Source organism: Daldinia caldariorum, assembly GCF_022478825.1.
Source record: "Daldinia caldariorum strain CBS 122874 unplaced genomic scaffold F4812scaffold_3, whole genome shotgun sequence".
NCBI classification, from domain to species: domain Eukaryota; kingdom Fungi; phylum Ascomycota; class Sordariomycetes; order Xylariales; family Hypoxylaceae; genus Daldinia; species Daldinia caldariorum.
The window spans coordinates 929,885-953,301 of NW_025953039.1; the positions used below are offsets into that span (position 1 = coordinate 929,885).

A 23,417-nucleotide genomic window follows, 5' to 3' on the forward strand; every position below is an offset into this window, starting at 1 on the left:
AACGGTAAAGTGTCACTTGTACGAAAAACTCCTCGCTCTACGACGCGAGTGTGCACCGTGTTTCTTTATGTCTCGATTCCTGTTGACTAAAAAGCTCAGGAAGCAGGAAGTCGTACTAGATACCTGCTTTGGTACACTTGCTCCGAGGACCGTCGACTGTCTGGGGGGAGACAGCGGCATCAATAAATGTGGTTTCTTCTGGATATCGCGTCGCAGAGCATATGGTAGGGGAAACAACTTCGTTGTTCCAGCAAGGAAACTCTAACTACAGTGATCTACCAATCTTATGCGGACACCCACTATTTTCCCACCAAAACTTAGCAACTTCATTATACTATTACAGCCTTTAGAAAAATGGTAAAAATAAAATTCGTCTTGTCTTATAATATTCAATGATTAGATTTTATAAGAATATAATTTTTGAAGGAAAAGAGCTTGACGTTTACGTTGTATTTTAAGATATATTTGACAAAATTCGTTTTCCACCAAAAAGTGTAACTTTTTGTTAGAAGAGATATTTCTTTCCACTTCAGTACCGTTTTATCGAGTGATAAACTCAAAGAATTAAAAAATAATATAGTAAGGATGATATCTTGAAGAAATCTAATTAATATTAAATAATTTCATATTTTTACCATTTAATTTGACTTTTTTATTACTTTATAAAGTTGATATGTTTTGGTGAGGCTATAGTGGGGTGTCCGCATAAGAATGGTAGGTTATTGTAAGATAGCTCGGAAGCCGGAGCTATATACAAACATCTCCTTTGTTCCTGGCACTGGACCTGTGAATAACTAGGCTATATCTCTTCGTAATTCTTCGATGATAAGGAAATGTTGCCTCGTGCGGTATTTCCATACGTGCCGCAACTTCGTAGCACTCGCTAGTCAAGGGACGGGGAAGTGTTGTAGCCGGTGGAAGAACTTTCGATATATGACTACCTATACTCATGAACAATGAAGTCGCATGTGAGATCACCAGTAAGGAGGCAATCTTAAAGCTAGTTTTGTTATCAACTCCGAGCCGCTGCACGACGAAAAAGACGACGAAGGCTAGGAAAGAGTAGAGTGTAAAGATTGTAGGTGTTTGCATATGTCATTCACCCCCCAATGGCGATCATTAGATGAGAGAAGACTCCCAGTGTCGTGGCCCTTAGGCAAGCATAGCCAGTTGCTAGGGACGGCATTTTGATAGATCGTGACAGGCGAAGGCGTTACAGCTGATGGATGAAGGTGAGAGATGTAGGTAAGGGGGGTATCTTTGTAGAAACTCTGGCAGGTAATGTAAAAGAATGACTAAATTGTAGCTAACAGTCGGGAGGGATACTCCGGTGAATCAAACCCCTACCACTTACGGTTCTATATCGCGGTCAAGTTTCCTGTGCATCAATGACATTTTCAAACCTAGCAGCCTAATGATTTGGGCAGCGAGCCATGCCACCAACGAGCGACTTGATAAAGATCCGTAGTTATGATAGCTTGGCCTCCTATATCAATCACCATAGTAGGCGCTGCTTTTTCTTAGATGTTTCGTATAAAACGGTAAGCACAATACTGTGTTTTGATTTCGGGAATATGATAAAACGGTTGGACTAGTTACTATGTACATCGGGTATCATCTGCAGAAGGATCTAAGAGCGTATCTAATCTGAGTCTTACATATGCGGCTTATGTCGTGACAAGGGTGGGTTGGAGTCGCCATGAACATCGCTCGTTCATGTCGTGGAGTAGCAGCTCAATCATCAAATTCCTTCGCACTCTCGTTCGATACCGTGGACTAAACCAATCCTTACCCCCATAGACTCTCCATATAACCCCCGGTGTTGTTCACCCTTACAAGATGTCTAAGCCAATCTTTGTCCTTCTCCACGGTGCGTGGCACACTCCTCAATGCTGGGATATTCTGATCTATACACTCAACGAGTTAGGCTACTCAGCCGTTGCTCCGGCTCTACCCTCGTCGGGGTCTATACCACCCACGCCTGACTGGTCTAAGGATGTCGAAACGATTAGTAATACGGTCGAGGATCTAGTAAAAGAGAACGATGTAGTAGTAGTCATGCACAGCTTCAGTGGCATGACCGGAGGTATGGCTTTGGGAGGCTTGGGCAAGGAGACACGGGCCGCAAAGGGACTGAAAGGCGGCGTTATACGGTTGATTTACCTTGCGGCTTTCCTTGTGCCGGAGGGCTCCCAACACTCGGCACATGGAACACGCAGTAACATGGTTCCTGAGATGAAAACTGATCTTGATGTAAGACAAACTCGTTGTTATCTACTTTTTTTAATCTATTGATTCGATGCTCTCTAACTCATGTCTACTAGGCTGGCGTTGTTACTGTATCACCAGAAGATGCTAAGGATATGTTCTACCAAGATCTAGATGACGCTACCATCGCTGAACTAGTCAAGGACTTGCGCCCTCAGAGCGTTGGGTCGTTCTGGAGTTCCACGACGTACGCCGCGTGGCGCTATATTCCAACCACCTGTATTATCTGTCTACAGGACAACCCTTCGACCGTGCTAGCTATACGATACCTTGTTGATACGGCGAAAGTGAGTGGACAGCACAAGATCGAGAAGGTTGTCGAGGTTGACGCAGGCCACTCTCCCTTCATTAGCAAGCCGGAGTGGACTGCCGAAGCACTCATATCTGAGATCAGTATGTGAGCTTGGGTATAGGTTTAGGAGTTGCCATAGAAACTATGCCTGGGCCAATTTATACTTCTAGGCGTACGCTATAAAACTCACGTGTTCAATTCGCGAAAAAGAAAACAGTCGGGTAGCTTCTGAACTATATACTTGTAGGGCAAAGTAGCCAATCAAGTCCCGGTTCCTATCCTCATTAGGAAAGATTCATGAAGCCCCGGGTTACGTAACGAGTCGAAGTTGATCAAGTTGGGTTTATCTATCTACCTAGGTACCTGTACCTAACCTACCCTGTGGTTGGAGGGCTGTATTTTCTCTGTACGCTCTCACTCAGTTAACATTTCTATTGTTTCAAGACAAAGCTAATGATATTATAGATGTTTAAGTATACTTCAATTGTGCTGCAAGTATGCCTTAGAGCACGTAGGCTCTGGTATATTAACTATGAAATATAAAGGGGCTTGGGGTGTATTAATTGTGTATTATACGGAATGTGGAGAAGTAGGTTTCTATGTCCGTAAAAGAAAACGAGCTTTAACAAAAACAATAGCTCAAAAAAGAAAAAACTTGCGAATTGATGAAACAAGGATAAACAGTAAAAGGACGTACACGGAAGTTTTCCGTGAGAAGGTAAATAGCAGTTAGAGAGTCGATCCACAAGTACATTAGGGACCTACCGTACATATATCGAGTGCCATGGACCTATTAGAGGATATCTATTTTCCGATCTAAGGTATGAGGCAGTAGGTATCTACTTTACGTACCTACCCTAGCCACGGATTGGCGAATCCGAGCTTATAAAGCGAATGCAATTAAGCTACCAGGCGTTCTTCTCTAGATTGAGATTTTTGAGGTATCCCTGAGGAACACTTTCAAAGAGCTCCCGGGCGACTTCTTCCGCTCGACTGGCATTTCTAGGATCAGCATCCGGAGGAGCTTGCCGGCTTATTCGAACGGCATTCGTAGCAATACCCCACAGTATGTAGGTTTTCCCCCTATTTTCCCGATCCCGACACTCGCGACAGGTCTCGCCTATAGTGCCCCCTCGAGAAAGCGTCTTCGGCAGCCTGGCAATAGTATCGTGTGTTATTAAGGCCGGCTTCAGGGTATGCCCACAGCCGCTATGCTTCATTTCCTTTCTGCAGAAGGGGCAGGTTTTGTTCCTAATAACCCAAGACCATAGACAGGTATGGCAAGCCATGTGACCACACGGGAGAATACCTGGGGTATGCTCATCCGGGGTATGGGCCGAGGTCGCTATTGAAAGAGTCGTTGTTTGGCAAATCTGACACAGAAGATCTCTAGGTTGATCAACGAGGAAAGTAATCATAGGATCTGGGAAGAATGACTGCCCTTCTGCTACAGAGTTACGTCCCCAGTCAGGCGAGTCTTCTGGTATTTCGAGGCTTAGGAAACCTTTAACAAGAGACTTAATGGAGCTCCCACGAAACCAGTACCCTCTTTGCTGGGGAGAATGGTCTGTTCTATCGTGTTCTTGAGTCTCTATGGGTCTCTCGGCCTGACTAGGCTGTTGCTGAAGTGGTTGCGCCACCTCTCCCTGTTCATTATCTTCTGCCAATGCTTCTAGAGTTCGGTTTCGGGTTTCGTCATCCAAGGCTATAGGGCTTATATCACTGTCCGTCGGCCAAGGAGACCTATAGTTAGCGTTATTTCGAGCAACACGGTTGGCTTCGGGTTGGGGTTCTTCGCTCATTCTGACTGGAATTCTTCCAAGAATGCTGCCGTTATTATTGGTGATGACTTTGACGTGCATTTTGATATTGCTACTCAAGCAGGGCCGCGGTGATTTTATTAGCAGTGAACTCAGAAGAATTTCAGTGTCTGTTTCGGTGCTGATCGTGAGCGCAGTTTTTGTTGGAGCACGGAGCAGATGAATCTTGCCTTTTGCGCGGTTTTCCTACTGGATCTGACTCGTAAAAATGCACGATATAAACAATCACTTTACAATACAATGCAACAAGGAATATAAATATCATTTTACAAGACAATCTTATAGCCACGGCGACTCTGATGTTGAAAGCGAAATAATGCATTATGTTTCCCGGCTCTTTGTGAACTTCCCCTTTGTCACTCTACCAGACTGGTTCCAGTAACACAAGAAAACCAATCTACGAAGAAAGTCAAGACTGCGTATGGTACCAACTATAGTGTATGACTGAATATTGAAGTAAGTGAATGAGGCGTGGCTTGTCCTTAAGTATCTCGGTGGTAGCTATGACTTTCTTTGTCGAAGTTCTTTCATAAGATAATAAAGACTATTGTTAAACAACAGCAACCTGTAATATGGAAACACCACATAGAACTAACCAGTGCGCAGGTTACTCTAGGCCATCTTTGCGTCGGTATCGGGGTTTATCCCTCGTTAGGAAATAGAATGAGAAAACCCACAAGGTTACGACGATAAGGGTTAGGGGTATTGTAACGATCCAGTAGAGACTTTGCGAGGGATCTAAGGCCGCTATAGCAGGCGTAGTAAAATACGTCTTTCACAAACAACCGTTGTTAGCATCGTTTCATAGGTTCAGTAACTGTACTGCTAGGTAAATTAGCTTACAGCTGTAAACGTCGCCGGGAGAAATATCATTGTTAAGATCGCTATAGACTTCATAGCCAGACTATCTCGCCTAGTATCATGAGCTATGCTCGTGCTTGACTCGGCCAACCTGCGATTTGTCTCATTGTTGCGTTGAGCTAATAAATTAGCGATCTAGTTGTATACATACGTCAATATTAACACCCGAGCATTAAAATCAAAGAAGGCACCTACAGCAGTTGCTTGCACAGTCGTCCGCTGCTTTAGGTGGTCAATGCGAATAAGAGCGATCTTGAGTGTCCGATTGATAAAATCAAGCTGTTTCAGGAGAAGCGCATTTTGCTCCTGTACACGGCGCTTATCCGTAGATAGAGCCTGTTGCCATGGGAATGCTAATAGTTCGTCTTTGATGAGGTCTACAGTTAACAATTGACCTCTGACATAAGCTTCAACAGCAAGCGAATGTTGGGCAACTCCAAGGACAGTAACTGAGAGATTAGGGTTTTCACAGTTACCCCGTGAAATTGGCGTTCCGTTCTCTCCAATCATCGTGATGCCCGTTTGGCCACTTCCGAACTCTACTTGGTGCAATCGGTCGTAATTATCGTCCACAAAAGAACAAAACGCTTCGGTGAGATGCTGACATACCAAGATGGGGATGAGGAAAGGGTTGTCGGCTAAAGAAGCTAGTTGTTCCAAGTCCTGTTCTAACCAGGCGAATCCATTCTGAGGGCCGCTTCTCATTAACACCGCGTTCGTGACACCCGTAGAAGGACAGTATGACATCGAAATACCAACTTTAACGCCGATAAGCAAGCTAGTAAATGCATTCAAAGTCAAACCTATACAAGCCGGCAAATCAGTTATTATCGAAGACGAATCATGGCATTAACACTAGGTACCTACCGTATATTGAATTTTCTCCTTGACACGGAAGCTGTACCAGTTGAAAATGGCCCACTAACGCGGAGGCTTTTCGCGACGGCAACAGTGATACAATGTTTGGTACCCCAAGCCTTTCGCTTAATAGTTGACAATGTTCTTTAGAGAAAGGGAGTGCAGTCATTGACTCTCTGGTTAAATTTCCATTGGCATACTCGTTACTGGGCATCAAATATTCGTACTTTGCCCCTTGTCCCCCATACCCAAGGCTACGAGAGCGGAATGTTAAGCAAATCCGAACTCCCAGGTCATAATAATAGATGTATGGGGCTTACATGATACGAAACTTAGGTCTCTGGCGGCCGTGGGGATTCCTAATAGTTATTCGGTCCTAAAGACTGTGTTAGCATTTTCAACCCAAGTAAATTTCATCTTAACATGTCATGTTCACCAGCCAGCTTTCAAGTTCGTCTGGGCGGATTATAAACGAACGTATGATGGGCTTCTCTGCCTATAGTCAAGTCAACACACCTTAACATAGCGTTCTATAACGGCGACAGACCTCGAAATCCTCTATTTCAATAACCTTGACACTAACGGGCTTGAATTCAAAAGGTGGCATTAAATGCCTCTCCCGATATTCTTGGATAAGCCCAAGCTTGAGCTTTGCCATAATTGCCGAAATTATTTGTTCAATCGATGAGGAGACACTTTGAACTTTGAAGGAGTAGGTCGAAGAGACTACTGACTGGATATTACTTTGGGTTACAGAGGATAACCAGATATCACCTGAGCTTTTCGTCCATCTTGTGCGGCTGAGTCTGGACGAACATTCCGGAACTCAGGCTTGATCCTTTTGGAGAACGCCACCACGCATGGCGGAGTCATCTGCAGCTCAGCTCTCGTAATTCAAATTTCAAGCAAAAGGACTTCGATTCAACAGGCATCATGCTCGCCCTATGACATGCTGATAAGTTAATGGATGATGATATTGGGGAGGCTATTATTTAACGTGACCTCGTTATACCAGGCGGGGGAACTTTTCCTATGCCCTCCCCCTTTAAACCTTATTACTTGCAGTTCTACTATCAAGTGAAATAATCCAGGTCACGAAGGAAATCCTAGGAGATGATTGTGATGAATTCATTAGATCTATATTGGACAGGTAATGAATCGACTCGATCTCGGCCAGGGTTTTTGATTCTATACGGCGGAAATCCCCATCGGGAAGATAAATACGACGAATCTGATTGGGAGTGTGATATTTGTCAATAAACGAATTAGTTTATCTAGATGTCTGTATAAATAGTTGTTATTAGAGCTGTGAGCCTTTTCTGGCGTGTATTAAGTGATAAGTGTACCTCTACCTAAGGTATAAGTGTACCTCTCAGGTAGCACCGCCTAAGGTACCGGGTACTTAGGTACCGTACCTAAGCTACCTGGTACCAGGTAGGTAATATACAGAGGTACCTACCTAAGGTACCTTACAATACCTCATTCCCCACAGCTCGCATCGTAAATTTTCATTGGCAGAAACCTTCAGCCTTACCTTATTTTTTTGTTACTACGTAAACTGCTGGAAACACGCGGCAACAAATTCCATTACAACATTAAAACATTGAAATAGGTTATTGCCAAATAATATCTGACCCCTCATAATACAACGGTAAAACTTGTCGCTGAAGCTCGCCCAACATGAGGCTCACGGTCGAGCTCCTTCAGAACTCCCCCTCCTGGCTCAACGCGCTGAAAGAACGTGAGCTCGAGCTTCGAGGTACGTCGGAAAAGAACAGATACTACACTTTTATTTTGATCTAGAAGAGCAGAATTGATAGCGATGCCCTTGCCGGCTGTGAACAGGACATCGTATCCCTACCATCGAGAACTTGGGCGTTGCAGGCGTAAGCGATACATACTCCCTTGTTTACTTTTCGTTGTATATAGGAACCAAGTGCTGATAACATGACTGGTATATAGCCGCAAGATGCCATAGACTTCGTCGACAATGATATCCAGGTGCTGGGGAACTTCCCCTTATCGCCGCGAATACGCTCCCTTCTCCTACAGCGAAACCGCATCTCCTCCATACAACCTACCCTCGCGAACTCGATCCCGAACCTCACAATGCTACAGCTGGAGTCGAACAACTTGACCGAGCTGGCAGATCTAGATCCGCTGGGGTATTTCCCAAGACTGACACACTTGGTGCTACGAGATAACCCCGTCACGAAGAAGGAGGTAAGGTCTCACGATTCCCAAGTAGAACATAGAACGCCAGAAAGATTAGGCATGCTCATGCATCATACTGCGCTATAGCACTACCGCTACTGGGTCCTATGGCGTTGCCCGGCGGTCCGATTCCTCGACTTCGAAAAGGTGAAGGACGCAGAACGCAAGCAAGCGGCGACCCTGTTCGGCACCGCGGCAGAGCCCACGGAGCTGGCCTCCAAGATCATGGGCGTCAAGTCCAAGACCTTCGACGCGTCGCTCTCCGCGAACGGCGGCGCTTCTTCCTCCGGCGCCCTGCCGACGCGCATGTCGCGCATCAAGCTCACGGAGAAGGAGAAGAAGCGCCTGCAGGACATGATCAAGAAGGCTACGAGTCTGGACGAGATCACGAGGCTGGAGGCTATGCTGCGAGAGGGCAGGATTCCGGCTGGTGTACATTTGAATGACGAGATGGAGGAATAGAGAGGAAGGCGGGGAGTATATATCTGAGGGTGTGTGGAGCTTAGATTGTGGTTGGTCATTTGGTGTATAATTCATTCATGCATGGTCACAAAATAAAACGTTCGGGTATACCCATGGATATAGGCATTAATGCAATTCTTTCTGAAGATAACCGTGCTATGGGGAACCTATCATCTAGTAACAACCATCTCATCCCCTTATACAACTAGATCCAGGCTCGTAAAGTAACTAAGTAACTTAGAATCGGGTGATTATCCTTCCAGTATCTGAATTAAGCCATTATTCCCGCCAGCTTCAAACCCCAGAGACATGTACATATTATACAACGCCCTCCCATCTACCCGCTCATGTGGACATCCTCCTGCCCTCCGCGAGTCGCCTGCAGCATCTCGTGGCGCAGCTGCTCCGCGGGATCCATCTCGACGCCGCCGTCGTCGTCGCTCATGATCCGAGCACCACTAGCACCCACGAAGTTAGCCCCGTTCAAGCTGGAACGGCTGGTGTTAGGCTTATGCTTCTTAGTCGAGCTACCACCACCACCAGTAGCAGCCCCATTCGTCGTCGTTGCTGCTGCTCCCTCCTTCTGCTGCTGCTTCTCGGCGGCGCGTTCGGCCGCGGAAGTCCCGCTGGTGAGCTGGTTGCGGGTGGCGGCTGCCTGCGCCTTGATCTGCTTGTAGGGGGTCGTCTTGGGGATCACGTCTTCGAGGAACTCGAGGTTGTCGTGGTGCGAGACGGCGGCGGCGAGGTCCTTGTATTGGATGTTGCGGCGGGGCTTGCCGAGCTTGGCCATGGTGAGGCTCTCGTTGGCGAGGTGTTGGATGAACATCTCCTAGAGAGTGGGGTAGGGTGAGGTGTTAGTGGATTGAGGTTGGGAGAGGGGGTTGGAGGGAAAAGGGGGGTGTTAGACGTACTGTTGCGAGGGTGATTACGAACGCGGCGTTGTTGGAACATATGCCGATATCTTGGTCTTGTGCTACGATCTTTTTCACTCGAGATACTGTCAAGGTGGACGGTTAGAACATATTGGTGTATGGAGAATAAGATGTAGTAAGATGTAGTGGTGAACTCACAGGGAAGCTGAGTTTGGCCTGTGACCTCTTTTCGAGGCGGAATTGCCGTTGTATTGTACGGCATTGTGATGAGAGTTGCTTTCAGACAATACGAATGTAGATAACCCGGCCAAGTTCGAGACAGGACGTATAAGAACAAGTAACTGTTAACCCGAAGTGAGTGACTACCTAAGGCAATTGTCTCAGATGCAGATAAATAGAATAATATGCTTTGCGTGGTTGAAGTTTTAGATTATACATATGTGCCTAAGGTAAGGTGTATATACATGTATTCAGTCAGTAGCCAAACTTACCTCAAGTTAGTTGAGTTGAGTATGTCCAAATAGCAGTTGTTATACCAAGAATTTACGTGAAAAAAAAAGTATTATCTTGGAAGGTCGAATTTGGTAATTGTTGTAGCTCATCCAGGCTTCTTTCATGTGCTTGGTGCTTGGTAGATAAGATTATTCAAGGTAGGTACATGTAGGTTAGGTACATAGACCCGTGGACGCGTTTAAGGCTGCGGATACGCGATTCCATTAAACTTTTAAGAGAACTTTTGATAGTACCATAGTACCTACCATACCGGCAGATGGTGGGTTTGTGGAATTATTCTAAATGTGGAAGCACAAACCCACTATCTGCCGGTATGGTACATTATCATTGATAGGTACCGTGCGAAATACGTGTCTAACCACAAATTACACACTGTATTTTTTGTACTTAGGGGTCATAGTCCAGCACACCTACCTGTAGCCAAGGCTGGGAGAAGCTTGGAAGCCCGCTATTATACAGGAACCCTTGCTTCTTAGCCTCATACTAATTACGTATCTTGAACGATCGGTTGGAGCGATCACTTACACTAACATTATTCCCAACTCTACCTAGATCAGATCAGCATTTAGCATTCAACATTCAACATTTAAACATTCAGTATTCAAACATTTAGTCTTGGCCAAACAAATCGATCCAATCTTTACCCTACCTATCTTCTACGTTAGATACCATCTAGTAGTATACTACCCTGCAAATGAATAGCTGAGAATGGTCACGATTTTTCCATGTCTTCCCGTACCACCTCCCTCTCCGTGTCGCGCTCCCAGCTATCCCACCGACCCTCCGTTAGCTCCAGATTGTCCTTTGCGGTATCGAATGCCGAGCAAGGAGAGGGGCTTGGAAGCAATGCGCCGGTGGAGAATCAGATCGACGAAGAAATAGCGGAGATCAAGAGATATGAGGTGTGCTCTCTCTTTTCCGGCGCTGCTTTGAAAAGTGCTACCACTTTTTGCGCCTATAGCTAATACAATACCACTCCTAGGACTTCACTACTATAGGTATGCGCGCCATCGAGACCCGATCCATTTTCATAGCAGGCCGAATGTTAAGACAAAAAACCTAGACTGGGTCCAAGATGCCGCCCAAGAAAGATTTCGCCGGAAAGCTCGCCGTAGGAGGAATCCTGGCAATGGTAGAGTGTCGTGGAGGTACAAGTTATGGGAGTCGTATGACGCCGCGCAGGGCTGGATCGTCGTGACATTGATAGGCGCTGCCATTGGCCTGAATGCCGCCTTCTTAAACATAATAACCGAATGGCTATCCGATATTAAGATGGGCTATTGCACGACGGGCTTCTACCTCAACGAGAACTTCTGCTGCTGGGGCGAAGACAACGGATGCAATGACTGGCACCGCTGGACGGGGTTCGAACCCGTTAATTATTTTCTCTACATCATTTTCGGAGTAAGTCATTCTCCTTTTCACTCATTCGAAAGGTTGAAACTAAACCATTTAGACCGCTTTTGCCTTCACTTCGGCCATTCTTGTCAAGTCCTTTGCGCCGTATGCCGCCGGCTCTGGAATTTCCGAGATCAAATGCATTATTGCGGGATTCGTTATGAAAGGGTTCCTAGGTCTTCGAACTTTAATTATCAAATCTGTAGCCCTACCTTTGGCCATCTCTTCCGGACTTTCAGTCGGTAAGGAAGGCCCTAGCGTTCATTATGCAGTATGCACAGGCAATGTCATCTCGAGAATGTTTGATAAGTATAAGAGAAACGCATCCAAGACACGGGAGATACTTAGCGCCTGTGCAGCGGCCGGAGTCGGAGTCGCTTTTGGCAGTCCTATCGGCGGTGTTTTATTCTCTCTGGAGGAAATGTCCAACTACTTTCCCCTGAAGACTATGTGGAGGAGTTACTTCTGCGCACTTGTCGCAACAGCAGTCTTGGCGGCGATGAACCCCTTCAGGACCGGTCAGCTAGTCATGTTTCAGGTCAAATACGACCGGTCATGGCATTTCTTCGAAATCGTGCCGTATATCTTCATCGGAATATTTGGTGGTCTATACGGCGCGTTCGTAATCAAGTGGAATCTTCGCGCTCAGGCATTCCGAAAGAAGTATCTCGCGAAGTGGGCTGTCCTTGAAGCTACTCTTCTAGCTGCAGGGACCGCCATCATTTGTTATCCTAATGCATTTCTACGGATCGACATGACTGAGAGCATGGAGATTCTGTTCCTCGAGTGCGAAGGCACCGAGGACTATCACGGACTTTGTGACCATGATAAACGATGGGCCAACATCGTATCTCTGGCTATTGCGACAACTGTTCGGATTTTCCTAATAATTATATCGTATGGGTGCAAAGTACCCGCTGGTATTTTTGTGCCATCTATGGCAGTAGGGGCAACATTTGGTCGGACTGTTGGAATTATCATGCAAGCTATCTATCATTCTAACCCGGAGAGCGCTTTCTTTGCAGCTTGCCAGCCGGACGAACCTTGTATTACTCCCGGGACGTACGCCTTTCTTGGGGCGGCTGCTTCACTCAGCGGAATAATGCATATTACCGTGTCGGTTGTGGTTATTATGTTCGAACTCACCGGGGCCTTAACCTACATCTTACCTACTATGATTGTTGTCGGTGTCACGAAGATGGTATCTGACCTATTCGGCAAAGGCGGAATCGCTGACCGGATGATTTGGTTTAGCGGCTTTCCATTCCTGGATAATAAGGAGGAGCATAACTTTGGTGTTCCTGTGTCGGCAGCAATGACCAGCGATGTGATAGTCATACCAGTTCATGGCACGACGCTGCAATCCATCGAAAACATCCTGAAGCAGCCTAAGTACCAGGGATTTCCTATTGTTGAAGATTTAAACAAGAAGATTCTGGTCGGCTACATTGGTCGTACGGAACTACGTTATGCGGTTGATCGACTACGTCGTGAGCGAGCCATTCCTATCAGCCCCGAGGCCAAATGCAACTTTTCGCCTCTCGAGTTAAGTACAGTTGCGCCCATCACGCCAACTGTGACATTCAGCAGTGTGGACTATAGTGCGGCCTCCGCACCTCTTGACTTCAGCCGATACGTGGATCCGACACCTGTTACGGTGCACCCGCGACTACCGCTGGAGACGGTGATGGAGCTGTTCCGCAAGATCGGACCGCGAGTAATTCTAATAGAGTATCACGGGCGCCTGACGGGTCTGGTGACCGCGAAGGACTGTCTGAGATACCAATTCAAGGCGGAGGCGGCCGAAAATCCCCGCGACGATCACGAGATCCGAGAGCTTCACGAGAAGCTTTGGGCCTTCATGAGCAGAGCAGGTACTTGGGTCTCGGCAAAGGTCTCCGGCGCAACTGGCGGCCGAATAAGGCTCGGAGGCGCAGCGGACGAGAGAGTGGGCGGACAGATCATGGACGGCGACGAGGATGTGGCTGCGGATGATGGTGTCGAGTTAGAAAACAGATAGAGATTTGTTGAGTTCATATACCTCATGCGAATTGTCTCTCAGCCACTACCTGTTACTGGTTTATGAGATTGATTCCTTACACGTGAAAATTCATTGAGCCCCTGAAAGACGTGATCGCAACATGGTCAAACTAAAGGGCCTACCTACTTGTCTTATCCCCCCTTTTTATGGGTTTAGCTTCCAAACTACAGCTCTTATTCCCAATCGCGGGGGAATCGTAGAATCCCGTGATCACCAACTAACCATTCAAGTTTTCCCGATAGATGAATTGCGGGGATTACCTATTTTTGTTCTCCGCTGCAGGAACACGAATAAATACCGAACTAAGATCGATCTCTACCGCACGTAATCCGTATGCATGTAGGGTGTGAGTACCAGGCCCCAAGAAGACCCACGACTAGATACACCTTTTTGAATCGTGTCCACATATTATATAAATACAAATAGCCAAGATATAAGGAGGGCAAAAAAAAGCCACTCATTCAGAACAAATTCAGTGATAAGAAACACCTGAATCGGATGCATCCGGAGGACAGCACCTGAGCACTTATCAGATCCTGCAGATCATAGGCTGAGACAGAGCACCAGAACCCGTGGCCCATTCCATTGGGTCTCCAATATTCCTGTGTTTCTATATTTGTGCTACGCAGCTAAAGCCGCCCCCGTACCGACGTATCCGGGACCCCTTAGTAAACCAAACCCACAATGCCCCGACCCGGGAAAACCCAGTCAGCAACTGCGACCGCTGCAGGTGCCACTAATGAAAGTAAATATTCTTCCTCGACTACTTCCGCCTCCGTTCCTGTCCCCACTACTTCCTCCGCTACCGTCAGAGAGAGGAAACCTGCCGTTTCTGCCGCGGAGAAGAGAGGCGGCACTACTACTACTACCACCACCACCACCGCCTCTACCAAGCCCGATAATAGCAGCAGCAGCAGCAGCAGCAGCAGCAGCACCGACGGACCGGCATCTTCGGAAGAATCCACCGCTATGCCGCCTTCCTGGACCGCGAGGAATCGGTGGATCGTATTCGCGGTTGCTAGCGGCGCTTGCGCTGCTTTTAACGGCGTCTTTGCGAAATTGTGAGTTTCAACTTTCCTAGACTACCTACACATATATCCATTCTTCTTACCTTTTGTTCACTATTATCTCATTTATATTCTTTTCATTTTTCCTCCTCTAGCCGTCTCAGAAACGGGAGGTTTACGTATCAGTGGTAGTTACATCAAGTCTTAAAAGAAATTCAGTTTTTTCCCTAAAAGACTATAACCTACATTATATACACTAATAAGATTGACTCGCGAATAGAACCACAAATGAGCTTTCTACTCATATAGCCCGGAGTATCTCGGGGCTATTCGGATTGACGCATCTACAAGGCGTTGTCGAGGTCGTTGTGCGCGCTGTAAGTCCCATCGTTATTTCAACCTTTAACATCTCACATGTGAGATAAGCCAGTTACCTTAGGTACTAACACCATTTTTATACAGACTTTCTTCGGCCTTAATCTAGCCTTCAATGCAGTGGTACGTTCTTCTTCTTCTTCTTTTTCTTTTTTCCCCCGACCCCCTGAACCGAAGTGACATTCAGAAATCGTCTCCATCTAACATAAACCCCAAAGATGTGGACTCTCTTCACGCAGGCCCTCGCCAAGGGCAACTCCACAACGCAGGTCTCCATCATGAACACGTCCACCAACTTCGTCGTCACGGCCCTGCTCGGCCTCGCCATCTTCTCCGAGTCGCTGCCGCCCCTGTGGTGGGTCGGCGCCGCGCTGCTCGTCGCCGGGAACGTCGTCATCGGCCGGGGCGGCAAGCACGACGAAAGCCCCGAGACGGCGGCAGATGCCGTGGATGATGATGATGATGGCGGAGAATACCGCGACTACGACGACGATGATGATTATGGTGATGGTGGTTACAATGATAATGATTTCGACGTTGAATCAGCAGCTGAACTAGGCCGTGCGACTGGTGTGGCCCCGCAAGTCGAGGGTGTCTTGCCCGTGGAGAAGGACGACGAGGATGAAGATTTTGCCCTTCTGGGCGACTTGAGTTGAGCTGAGCTAAGATGAGCTTGGATACCTACGTTCTAGAATAGAGCGATGACTTGGATTAGAAGGGATAGAAAGAGTGTATATCTGCTCTTGGAGAAACTGATACCCAACATCACATACAGTCGACTGGATATACTAGGTAGTCTATCACAAACATCATTACCAATAATTTTGCATTTACCCTATGCGAATACTAAATCGAACTGCAATCTGAATTGCACAATTTGACATGCCTGGTTCTCCTTAAAACGCCGCGAAATCTCGCCATAAACGCAATAACGCAATAACGCCACCACATGCAAATGATCCCAGATGGCCATCTTCAAAAAAGGCATAATCTTACAAAAACTTCACGCCCTGCCGCTACCATATCCCCCCGTTGATTTCATCCCTCAGAGGCCGACTTCCGACTTGAGCTAGTCCGAAAAGTGTGGGCTTTGCATCGTTGTCGTATCGTATATGGCGATGGATGATAGAATGATTCGTTCAGGTCGTTTCAGCGCATAGGTTCAACGACATTACCTCAAAGGGCGTAGAAAGGGGGTCGCGAGCTCCAAAAACAATACGCAATATGCTTCCGGCATCCTCTTTCGTCGACTTTCCGAGGGGAGCTAGAATTCGATCGGTTCGGAAGCACATAGATTGTCACCTACGCGGAGTTGCCGGTCGGTTTCGCAGTGCAAGATACTATCTTAACTTTGTCTGCCGTTACCACTTGTCCGCCGTTTTCCATCTTGAAGGTAACATTCTTCAGCTGGAAAGTCCAGACTTCGTCGCAGAATCGGTAGGTATCTAAGCTTCCCTATATGATTACACAAAATGCGATGATCAACACCGATATCCACGATACTATCGGGTGGGAGTAGAAGATGTTTGTTTACCTTGAAGCTCAGGCGAGCCTTAACTTTCTCCTGTAGTACTTCCGTGATGGCGCGGTCGAAGTTCGCGAGGATCTTCATCGCGAGCTGGGGATCTATCCGGTGCTCGGTGATGAGATCGTCGAGGGTATCCGTCAAGGCGGTCCCGACGCTGCAACAGACCACATTGTCAATGAAGACGTAATTGGCATAGGGTTAAAAAGGCAATTAAATAAAGATGACGCTGTACCTGCTTCGACGATATAGTTCGTAGAAGTTCTGCCCGGTAGCAGCCATCTTGACGATATCTAATCGGTAGATTTAGCGTAGATAATTGTTACGATTATGGGTTATGATATCGCACTATATTATCGAAAAAATCGATCGGCGCGACAAACGTTAAGCGATGAAACCGGGAGATGCTCGTGATGGAAGATGGTTGTTGAAATCGGTAGGATTGCGACAATTGGAATGATAGGTGAGATTACCTGTCAAGGATGGTTCCAGCAAGGGCTCGAGCGGGAGAACTTGCAGCGGGGATTAGCCGGGGCGCTAAGTACCTGTACCTTAGGTACCAATGACGTGCACTGCCCAGTGCCCACCTGTGCTAGAAACAAAGCAAAGCACGATCTAGGTACTAGGAGGTACCTATTAGAGGTACCTATTATGTGGGTTCTTGCTAGAGATTCCCTTACAGTACGGTACCTCCAGTAACTTGGTAGGTAGGACCTCTCACCACAGCTGAAGCAGAGCAGCCTCAAATTCGGATCCCTGTCTTATTACGTCCCTTGCCTGGGACGTTTCCGGGCAGCTCCACAACCACTTAACGCGTGATAACGCAACCTGCTCGCGTCGCTACATCGTTTCCTTAGCGCCTTTGACGCGCTAAGACTTAGGTAACAGTTGACCGGGTTTAAAAGTAAATTGGTAGTTGTAAATTAGCAATTGTACTGTGTAATTCTGTGAATTCATCATCATTCCGCCCTTTGGTGTCTATTAATAAATTTTTACTTTTGCTTTTTGTGATGCTTAAGCCTCCAATATACTTCAATCGTAATAATCTAGCTTGTAATCGTTCACATATAATCCTTAGTTAACCTCCTTTCATCTCAATGTCAGGAATGGCGTCTGCTTCATCCTCAGACGTCGATTCTACTCGCTCTTCCTCTCGTCTCCCTACCAGTGCTCCCTCGTCACCACCCCCCGCCGAGGATCTAGAAACTCCCAAAATGGGACTCACTTCAACCTTTACTGAGCAGCAAATGCTCACCGAGGAAAAGAAAGCCAAGGCTGAAAATACTAGAGCCGAAGCAAAGCGTCTTGCTGCTCGAAGGAAACGCAAGGTCCAGTTATCTCCGCAGGAGAAAGCTCGCAAAGCCAAGGAACTCGACGAACTCCTCCGTAAAAGCAAAGTATTCAGTGATATCTTAACGCAAAAGACGAAAGCCCTTGGTCGTGTTGGTCGCGACTTCGATAACCAAGCATTGACCGATGCCGGTTTAGAATTGAAACAGCAACCGAAAATCATGAGTGGCGGTACTATGCGCGATTACCAGCTTGAAGGTCTTACGTGGATGTACGAGATATGTTTACAGGGTCTGAGTGGTATATTAGCCGATGAGATGGGTTTAGGTTAGTATCTGTTTATCACAACCTCAAATCCGCTTCAAGGTCTGACTTGACAACTAGGAAAAACAATCCAAGTCATCTCACTCGTCGCATTACTACGAGAACAAGAAAACTACTTCGGTCCGCACCTAATAATTGCTCCATTAAGTACCCTATCAAACTGGCAGGACGAGTTTCGAAAATGGACTCCGACGATACCATTCGTTTTATATCACGGTACTCCCCAAGAACGACAACAGATTTTCCGTGATAAGATCATGAGAAACTATCAGAAAGGCCGTCCAACCCAGCGATTCCCTGTAGTCTGTACTAGTTACGAAATGGTTCTCAGAGATCGCGCAAGCCTCTCTAAGATTGACTGGGCTTTCATTGTAGTCGTTAGTATATTATACGTCCATAAATCCGCTTCTAAACCATTAACAGACTGCAGGATGAAGGACATCGCATGAAGAATGCCGACGCCAAGCTGTTTAGAGAGCTACAGCAATTTAAGTCGGCGACTCGTCTTCTCATTACTGGCACACCTTTACAAAACAATCTGAAAGAGTTATGGTCGCTCTTACACTTTCTAATGCCGGAAACATTCCTGGATTGGGAAGCATTCGAAGTATGGTTTGATTTTAGTGACTTACAAGACGAAGAGGGCACTACGCAGTTTATTGAAGATAAGGAGAACCAAGACCTTGTCTCTAAGATCCATAAAGTTTTGCAACCCTTACTTCTTCGCAGGATCAAGGCGGATGTAGCCAGCTACTTGCCAAAGAAGCGAGAATACGTCTTGTTTGCGCCAATGACCAAAGAACAGACAGATCTTTACAATGCGATTAGCGATAAGAAGACAGACACGAGAACTTATTTGGAAAATAAAGTGGTCGAGCAATTGATAGAGACTCGTAACAGCTCAGTCGGTTCCGGAAGATCGAGTCGTCAGTCATCTCGTGCGAACAGCACGCGAGTAAGCCAGGCACCATCTCCGGTAGCAAACAATGCGTTTGCTATGATGATGGGTAAGAAAGGAGGAGCAGCATTGAAGGCGACCCCTAAGAATGGCTCCCCTGCTCCTCAAGCTAAAGGGGCTAGTAAGCGAAAGGTTGCGCCTACTAGCGAAGCATCATCCCCCAAGAGTAGCAAATCGAGCCGACAATCTACTCCAGCTACCAGCACTCGAGGACGACCGCGTAGAGGTCGCTTGTCGTATAAAACTCCGAATGACTCTGATGATGATATGCTAGACGATGATGCATTCGAAGCAAAACTAGCAGCTGAGCTTGCTGCTAGAGATGACGAGTCAGATGAAGACATACGAGATGAAGAGGAGATTGAGCGAGCCGCCACGCTCGACCTTGCCAGTGAGTTAAAAGAGACCCAGCTGTATAATTACCTGTGTTCTAACACAACATAGAGCTCCAGATCGCCGATAAGAAACTTGGCAATCCCTTAATGCAGTTAAGGCTTGTGTGCAATAGTCCTCACAATTTTTACAGTCCATGGACATACGGCGATAATATCCCCGTTGACGAGAGTATTGTGACAGCTTCTGGAAAGATGCTTCTTCTGGACAGATTATTACCGGAACTGTTCAAACGTGGACACAAGGTCCTCATATTTTCGCAGTTTAAAACACAGTTGGACATCCTCCACGATTATTGTGCCGAACTGCGGAAGTGGAATGTATGTCGCATCGACGGAGGTGTCTCCCAAGAAGATAGAAGACAGCAGATTAAGGAGTTCAACGAGGATCCCGAGTTCAAGATATTCTTATTATCGACCAGAGCAGGTGGTCAGGGCATCAATCTTGCGAGTGCAGATACCGTAGTACTCTTTGACAGGTAAGCGTGCATTCTTGTCCGGGTTACCCAGAGAGCTAGCTAACGCATCTAATATAGTGACTGGAACCCGCAGCAAGACTTGCAGGCGCAGGATCGCTGTCACAGAATTGGTCAAACGCGTCCGGTTATCGTGTACCGACTGGCCACGAAGGGAACGGTAGAAGAAGAGCTGCTCCTCAGCGCTGACGCAAAGCGCAGGCTAGAGAAGCTTGTAATCAAAAAAGGGGGATTTAAGACCATGGGCCAAAAGCTCGATAATGCCGAGGTATTAGACAAGGAGATCCTCCAAGCCTTGTTGTTGAAGGATGGTAAAGTATACCAACATTCGGGCGGTGACCGAATCCTAAGTGATGAGGATATCGACACTCTCTGCGATAGGTACGTCTACCCATGGCTTCGTAAACATCTTGCGTTGGAGTTTTCTGTCTTACTAACACCCCATTGTAGAAGTGATGAGGCCTTCGACCGCGCCGCTAGAGGTGCCGGCAATGCCGCCGGTTTCCAAGTCGTGGAGACTGCCACAGACGGTATTACTCAGCTGAAAGGAGAGTAAATATGTCCCGTATTCAGATTTCAACTGGACCGACAAGCATCGGTATTACCTATATCGGTTAGGCGGGTTGGATCAGGCATCTTCACGAACCCTGTACCTCTTATGTACAACGTTTTAGCATACTCGGAATATATACTTGTAGGAGTACCAACAAAGCTATAGGTATATTTGCGTACCTAACATTTGTCAATATTCGGTTAATGTCGCAGCATTCCTTCGCCTTTTAGCTTAAGATGTCAGACTAAAAATGCCTACCTAAGGTACCCATCTCGGATATCTAAAATAAGAACAGTAAATAAGAATAGTGAACATCGATAGTCGTATCAGTGTGCTTTCATGATTCCATCTACATAAAAGTTACTAGTTTTTAGTGAGCTCAGAGTCGCCTATGATGTGGGATCGCCCCTTCTTGGGCTTAATGACATTACGCCATGCTAATTGACAATCACGCTCTACCTGTACTTCAACTGATAAAGTTAAGAGCACATGCTGCGAGTGCTGCAAACTGTTATTGAAGTTGTTTTCGGCAGCCACGAGGTAGAGCTACCTAAGGTATATTAGTCAAAGCTCTCCCTCCTTGGCTGAACAGTAACATCGAGGCGAAAACTCATTGCACATCACACAACTTTTATCACACTAATATGTCGGCTCACTTTCGCTTAGTTCCCTATATATACTGGAAGGGGGTAGTATAATTAATTCAGTTGAATCAAACACTCAGCCAGGCACCTCGACTACCTACCCCTATCTTATAAGGTTGACAAGAAGTAGGAGTTTGACCAATCCCATTCATATACAGCACGACTGCTCGAGATTTGCCACACCTATACTCACACAGGGTCAAAACTCCTACAAACACTAATAGCCATGTTTACCGTCCAAGAAACCGGTGGAGATGCCACATCCCTAAGCAAGGACATTTTATTAGTTTTCTACACTCTCCCGGAGAGAAAGGAACGGATAAAGGAATGGATGGAGCACATCACCAATCGCTTCAAGGGTCTTAAAGTCCGATGGGTTAGCGCGATAAACCCCGACCACACCATCGTAAAGCCTACGGACCTAGCCTCGGATATATGGGACGGCGTGACGATGCTTTCCACATCCACGCCGCCTCCCGCCGAACTGATACCCAACGTCCGCTTCGTCCATGTAAACTCGGCCGGCGTGGATAAGTGGCTGAACCATCCCACTTACCAGAATGGGAACGTCCTGTTTTCTACTTCGAACGGCATTCACGCGTAAGCTAGCTCTTTTGGGTTTTCTCCTTTTTTCCCTTCTTTTTCTAGTAGGTATTAAGAGCTAAAATATTACCAAGCCCACAGATTGCGGAATGGGTTATCGGCGCCTGGCTCTCGCATCAGCATATATTCATGCATTACCTTTCGAATATGAAGACGGGGACCTGGGAAGCGCCCTTCGCAGCGGCCGTCAACGATTCAACAGGACAGCGAATGTGAGTCAAATGAGTTGAATACACCCTCCTAAGGTTAAGTGTGTGACATAACAGTACTAACCCTAATGTAGTGGTATCTTAGGGTACGGTGCGATTGGGAGACAATGTGCTCGCTTGGCTAGCGCCTTGGGTCTGGAGATCTATGCTTATACGCGCCGCAAGCGGGATGCCCCAGAGTCGCGCAAGGACGATAGCTACTGCGTACCGGGCACCGGAGATCCTGATGGGATCCTACCGGCAAAATGGTTCCACGGTGCGCGCAAGGAGGTAATCAACGAGTTCCTCGCGCAGAGCCTCGACCTATTGGTTATCAGCTTGCCGCTGACGCCGGAAACACGACAAATCATCTCCGAGGAGCAGTTCGAGATCCTTAGCAAGAACAAGACGTTCGTGGTGAACGTTGCGAGGGGAGGCCACATCAACCAAGATGCGCTCCAGAAGGCGCTCGAGACAGGCCAGATCCGCGGTGCTGCGATAGATGTCACGGATCCTGAGCCTCTCCCCAGCGAGCATCCTTTATGGAGGGCCCCGAACCTCCTGATCACTCCGCACGTAAGTTGGAAGGCCGACCAGGTCTTAGACAGGCATCTGGATATCCTAGAACTTAATCTTGAGAAGTTGGCCACCGGAAAGCCGCTCCTCAACGTCGTCAACCGCAAATTGCACTACTGAAACGTGATACATAGATAGGTAGGGCGAAGCATGTGCAAAGGGATGGTAAGCTCAATCCGTTGAAGCATTTCAGCTGGGAACGGGACATACCTAAGGTAGCAAGTTGGTAAATAGAAGTTAGATGTGAATAGAACCCCGACATAGTCCTACACAGCACATGTAGAGAATTCTTGCTATTGGCGCCTGGTGTGTGCCGAATTTGCATCTCGAACCTCACGGCCTCCCTTAAATACCTATCATATGACGATTGATATGGCCAAGCCTTGGCTTTCGCTGACGGCTAGACGTTGAGACGTTTCACAAAGATGATATTAGCTATATCTCACACTTTAATCCCACACTTTGATACACAGTTATTACTAGTGCAAAAATTCGTCGTACCGGGATCTGAGCAGCGAGCAAGATTGGAAAATGTTGAGTTATACCCAGGTACCTTGACACTTCTCCGTGACATGTCGCGAGCTGCGCTACAAGAGGCCAGAAGAATGCAGATTCTGTGCTATGATTCAAAGGAACTTTTTTTGGTCCCTGTTTTTTTTTTTTTTTCCTTTTTTTTTTGGCAATGCTTCGAGAAGCATTGGGGGCAACAACTTACCACCGCGTCGGGACATAGTGTTAAATGGCTTGACAGCCCGTAAGCAATCCGCAATCCATAGTCCACAATCCGGACGTCCGGTGCGGGAGGCTACTTGCCGTCCTACTCAACGCTAAATCATCGCTGCACCCAACCGAAATCGCAACGGTAGAAAGCCCAGAATACACTAGACGAGATTATCGTTGCTCTCAT

The 23,417-nt window shown here is 46.9% G+C and overlaps 10 protein-coding genes across 10 annotated transcripts; 6 read left to right on the forward strand and 4 right to left on the reverse strand.

Annotated features, from left to right (window-relative positions):
- Positions 1 to 1,626: 1,626 nt before the first annotated feature.
- Positions 1,627 to 3,376, forward strand: F4812DRAFT_417796 (alpha/beta-hydrolase). The gene is made up of 3 exons (XM_047933199.1): positions 1,627 to 2,253; positions 2,325 to 2,966; positions 3,026 to 3,376. The coding sequence occupies exons 1-2, from the start codon at positions 1,840 to 1,842 to the stop codon at positions 2,667 to 2,669; spliced, it is 759 nt and encodes a 252-aa protein (XP_047792804.1). The 5' UTR covers positions 1,627 to 1,839; the 3' UTR covers positions 2,670 to 2,966; positions 3,026 to 3,376.
- Positions 3,377 to 3,453: 77 nt separating this feature from the next.
- On the reverse strand, positions 3,454 to 4,422 carry F4812DRAFT_469078 (uncharacterized protein; the record flags this gene model as incomplete). The annotated part of the gene is made up of 1 exon (XM_047938844.1): positions 3,454 to 4,422. One exon carries the CDS (start codon positions 4,420 to 4,422, stop codon positions 3,466 to 3,468), a length of 957 nt encoding a protein of 318 aa, XP_047792805.1. The 3' UTR covers positions 3,454 to 3,465.
- Positions 4,423 to 4,623: 201 nt separating this feature from the next.
- Positions 4,624 to 7,440, reverse strand: F4812DRAFT_417805 (uncharacterized protein; the record flags this gene model as incomplete). Its single annotated transcript, XM_047933200.1, has 7 exons — positions 6,647 to 7,440; positions 6,536 to 6,595; positions 6,420 to 6,475; positions 6,109 to 6,353; positions 5,437 to 6,044; positions 5,224 to 5,376; positions 4,624 to 5,152 (listed from the first exon to the last, which is right to left on the reverse strand). Coding segments are annotated over exons 1-7 (1,393 nt in total), but the record flags the coding sequence as incomplete, so codon positions are not given.
- Positions 7,441 to 7,597: 157 nt separating this feature from the next.
- On the forward strand, positions 7,598 to 8,925 carry F4812DRAFT_417807 (L domain-like protein). The gene is made up of 4 exons (XM_047933201.1): positions 7,598 to 7,858; positions 7,945 to 7,985; positions 8,062 to 8,322; positions 8,401 to 8,925. The coding sequence occupies exons 1-4, from the start codon at positions 7,780 to 7,782 to the stop codon at positions 8,773 to 8,775; spliced, it is 756 nt and encodes a 251-aa protein (XP_047792807.1). The 5' UTR covers positions 7,598 to 7,779; the 3' UTR covers positions 8,776 to 8,925.
- F4812DRAFT_417811 (histone-fold-containing protein) lies at positions 8,926 to 10,434 on the reverse strand. The gene is made up of 4 exons (XM_047933202.1): positions 10,139 to 10,434; positions 9,846 to 9,988; positions 9,687 to 9,772; positions 8,926 to 9,604 (listed from the first exon to the last, which is right to left on the reverse strand). The coding sequence occupies exons 2-4, from the start codon at positions 9,907 to 9,909 to the stop codon at positions 9,113 to 9,115; spliced, it is 642 nt and encodes a 213-aa protein (XP_047792808.1). The 5' UTR covers positions 9,910 to 9,988; positions 10,139 to 10,434; the 3' UTR covers positions 8,926 to 9,112.
- A 266-nt stretch (positions 10,435 to 10,700) lies between these two features.
- Positions 10,701 to 13,740, forward strand: F4812DRAFT_267951 (chloride channel protein). Its single transcript, XM_047930868.1, has 4 exons — positions 10,701 to 11,062; positions 11,143 to 11,158; positions 11,224 to 11,564; positions 11,617 to 13,740. The coding sequence occupies exons 1-4, from the start codon at positions 10,886 to 10,888 to the stop codon at positions 13,576 to 13,578; spliced, it is 2,496 nt and encodes an 831-aa protein (XP_047792809.1). The 5' UTR covers positions 10,701 to 10,885; the 3' UTR covers positions 13,579 to 13,740.
- F4812DRAFT_417823 (uncharacterized protein) lies at positions 13,669 to 15,803 on the forward strand. Its single transcript, XM_047933203.1, has 4 exons — positions 13,669 to 14,660; positions 14,887 to 14,983; positions 15,069 to 15,104; positions 15,200 to 15,803. The coding sequence occupies exons 1-4, from the start codon at positions 14,284 to 14,286 to the stop codon at positions 15,635 to 15,637; spliced, it is 948 nt and encodes a 315-aa protein (XP_047792810.1). The 5' UTR covers positions 13,669 to 14,283; the 3' UTR covers positions 15,638 to 15,803.
- On the reverse strand, positions 15,791 to 16,941 carry F4812DRAFT_417827 (transcription initiation factor IIA gamma chain). Its single transcript, XM_047933204.1, has 3 exons — positions 16,742 to 16,941; positions 16,516 to 16,663; positions 15,791 to 16,436 (listed from the first exon to the last, which is right to left on the reverse strand). The coding sequence occupies exons 1-3, from the start codon at positions 16,786 to 16,788 to the stop codon at positions 16,284 to 16,286; spliced, it is 348 nt and encodes a 115-aa protein (XP_047792811.1). The 5' UTR covers positions 16,789 to 16,941; the 3' UTR covers positions 15,791 to 16,283.
- Positions 16,942 to 17,442: 501 nt separating this feature from the next.
- On the forward strand, positions 17,443 to 20,819 carry F4812DRAFT_417833 (SNF2 family N-terminal domain-containing protein). Its single transcript, XM_047933205.1, has 6 exons — positions 17,443 to 18,123; positions 18,181 to 18,497; positions 18,551 to 19,469; positions 19,523 to 19,949; positions 20,007 to 20,327; positions 20,397 to 20,819. The coding sequence occupies exons 1-6, from the start codon at positions 17,604 to 17,606 to the stop codon at positions 20,500 to 20,502; spliced, it is 2,610 nt and encodes an 869-aa protein (XP_047792812.1). The 5' UTR covers positions 17,443 to 17,603; the 3' UTR covers positions 20,503 to 20,819.
- Positions 20,820 to 21,200: 381 nt separating this feature from the next.
- On the forward strand, positions 21,201 to 22,781 carry F4812DRAFT_417834 (uncharacterized protein). The gene is made up of 3 exons (XM_047933206.1): positions 21,201 to 21,743; positions 21,821 to 21,958; positions 22,030 to 22,781. The coding sequence occupies exons 1-3, from the start codon at positions 21,370 to 21,372 to the stop codon at positions 22,628 to 22,630; spliced, it is 1,113 nt and encodes a 370-aa protein (XP_047792813.1). The 5' UTR covers positions 21,201 to 21,369; the 3' UTR covers positions 22,631 to 22,781.
- Positions 22,782 to 23,417: the final 636 nt, after the last annotated feature.

Bases quoted from the DNA above. Each gene is read 5' to 3' on its own strand.
- F4812DRAFT_417807 (XM_047933201.1), top strand. From the start codon at position 7,780: ATGAGGCTCACGGTCGAGCTCCTTCAGAACTCCCCCTCCTGGCTCAAC. The intron at 7,859-7,944 runs GTACGTCGGAAA...GGCTGTGAACAG, and splicing joins ACGTGAGCTCGAGCTTCGAG to GACATCGTATCCCTACCATC. The intron at 7,986-8,061 runs GTAAGCGATACA...ACTGGTATATAG, and splicing joins AGAACTTGGGCGTTGCAGGC to CCGCAAGATGCCATAGACTT.
- F4812DRAFT_417823 (XM_047933203.1), top strand. From the start codon at position 14,284: ATGCCCCGACCCGGGAAAACCCAGTCAGCAACTGCGACCGCTGCAGGT. The intron at 14,661-14,886 runs GTGAGTTTCAAC...ACTCGCGAATAG, and splicing joins AACGGCGTCTTTGCGAAATT to AACCACAAATGAGCTTTCTA. The intron at 14,984-15,068 runs GTAAGTCCCATC...ATTTTTATACAG, and splicing joins TCGAGGTCGTTGTGCGCGCT to ACTTTCTTCGGCCTTAATCT.
- F4812DRAFT_417827 (XM_047933204.1), bottom strand. From the start codon at position 16,788: ATGGCTGCTACCGGGCAGAACTTCTACGAACTATATCGTCGAAGCAG. The intron at 16,664-16,741 runs GTACAGCGTCAT...GGTCTGTTGCAG, and splicing joins GAACTATATCGTCGAAGCAG to CGTCGGGACCGCCTTGACGG. The intron at 16,437-16,515 runs GTAAACAAACAT...GTAATCATATAG, and splicing joins AGGCTCGCCTGAGCTTCAAG to GGAAGCTTAGATACCTACCG.
- F4812DRAFT_267951 (XM_047930868.1), top strand. From the start codon at position 10,886: ATGTCTTCCCGTACCACCTCCCTCTCCGTGTCGCGCTCCCAGCTATCC. The intron at 11,565-11,616 runs GTAAGTCATTCT...TAAACCATTTAG, and splicing joins TTCTCTACATCATTTTCGGA to ACCGCTTTTGCCTTCACTTC.
- F4812DRAFT_417811 (XM_047933202.1), bottom strand. From the start codon at position 9,909: ATGCCGTACAATACAACGGCAATTCCGCCTCGAAAAGAGGTCACAGGC. The intron at 9,773-9,845 runs GTGAGTTCACCA...CCACCTTGACAG, and splicing joins AGGCCAAACTCAGCTTCCCT to TATCTCGAGTGAAAAAGATC. The intron at 9,605-9,686 runs GTACGTCTAACA...CCCACTCTCTAG, and splicing joins TCGTAATCACCCTCGCAACA to GAGATGTTCATCCAACACCT.
- F4812DRAFT_417834 (XM_047933206.1), top strand. From the start codon at position 21,370: ATGTTTACCGTCCAAGAAACCGGTGGAGATGCCACATCCCTAAGCAAG. The intron at 21,744-21,820 runs GTAAGCTAGCTC...AATATTACCAAG, and splicing joins ACTTCGAACGGCATTCACGC to CCCACAGATTGCGGAATGGG. The intron at 21,959-22,029 runs GTGAGTCAAATG...ACCCTAATGTAG, and splicing joins GATTCAACAGGACAGCGAAT to TGGTATCTTAGGGTACGGTG.
- F4812DRAFT_417833 (XM_047933205.1), top strand. From the start codon at position 17,604: ATGTCAGGAATGGCGTCTGCTTCATCCTCAGACGTCGATTCTACTCGC. The intron at 18,498-18,550 runs GTTAGTATATTA...AACAGACTGCAG, and splicing joins ACTGGGCTTTCATTGTAGTC to GATGAAGGACATCGCATGAA. The intron at 19,470-19,522 runs GTGAGTTAAAAG...AACACAACATAG, and splicing joins CGCCACGCTCGACCTTGCCA to AGCTCCAGATCGCCGATAAG.
- F4812DRAFT_417796 (XM_047933199.1), top strand. From the start codon at position 1,840: ATGTCTAAGCCAATCTTTGTCCTTCTCCACGGTGCGTGGCACACTCCT. The intron at 2,254-2,324 runs GTAAGACAAACT...CATGTCTACTAG, and splicing joins AGATGAAAACTGATCTTGAT to GCTGGCGTTGTTACTGTATC.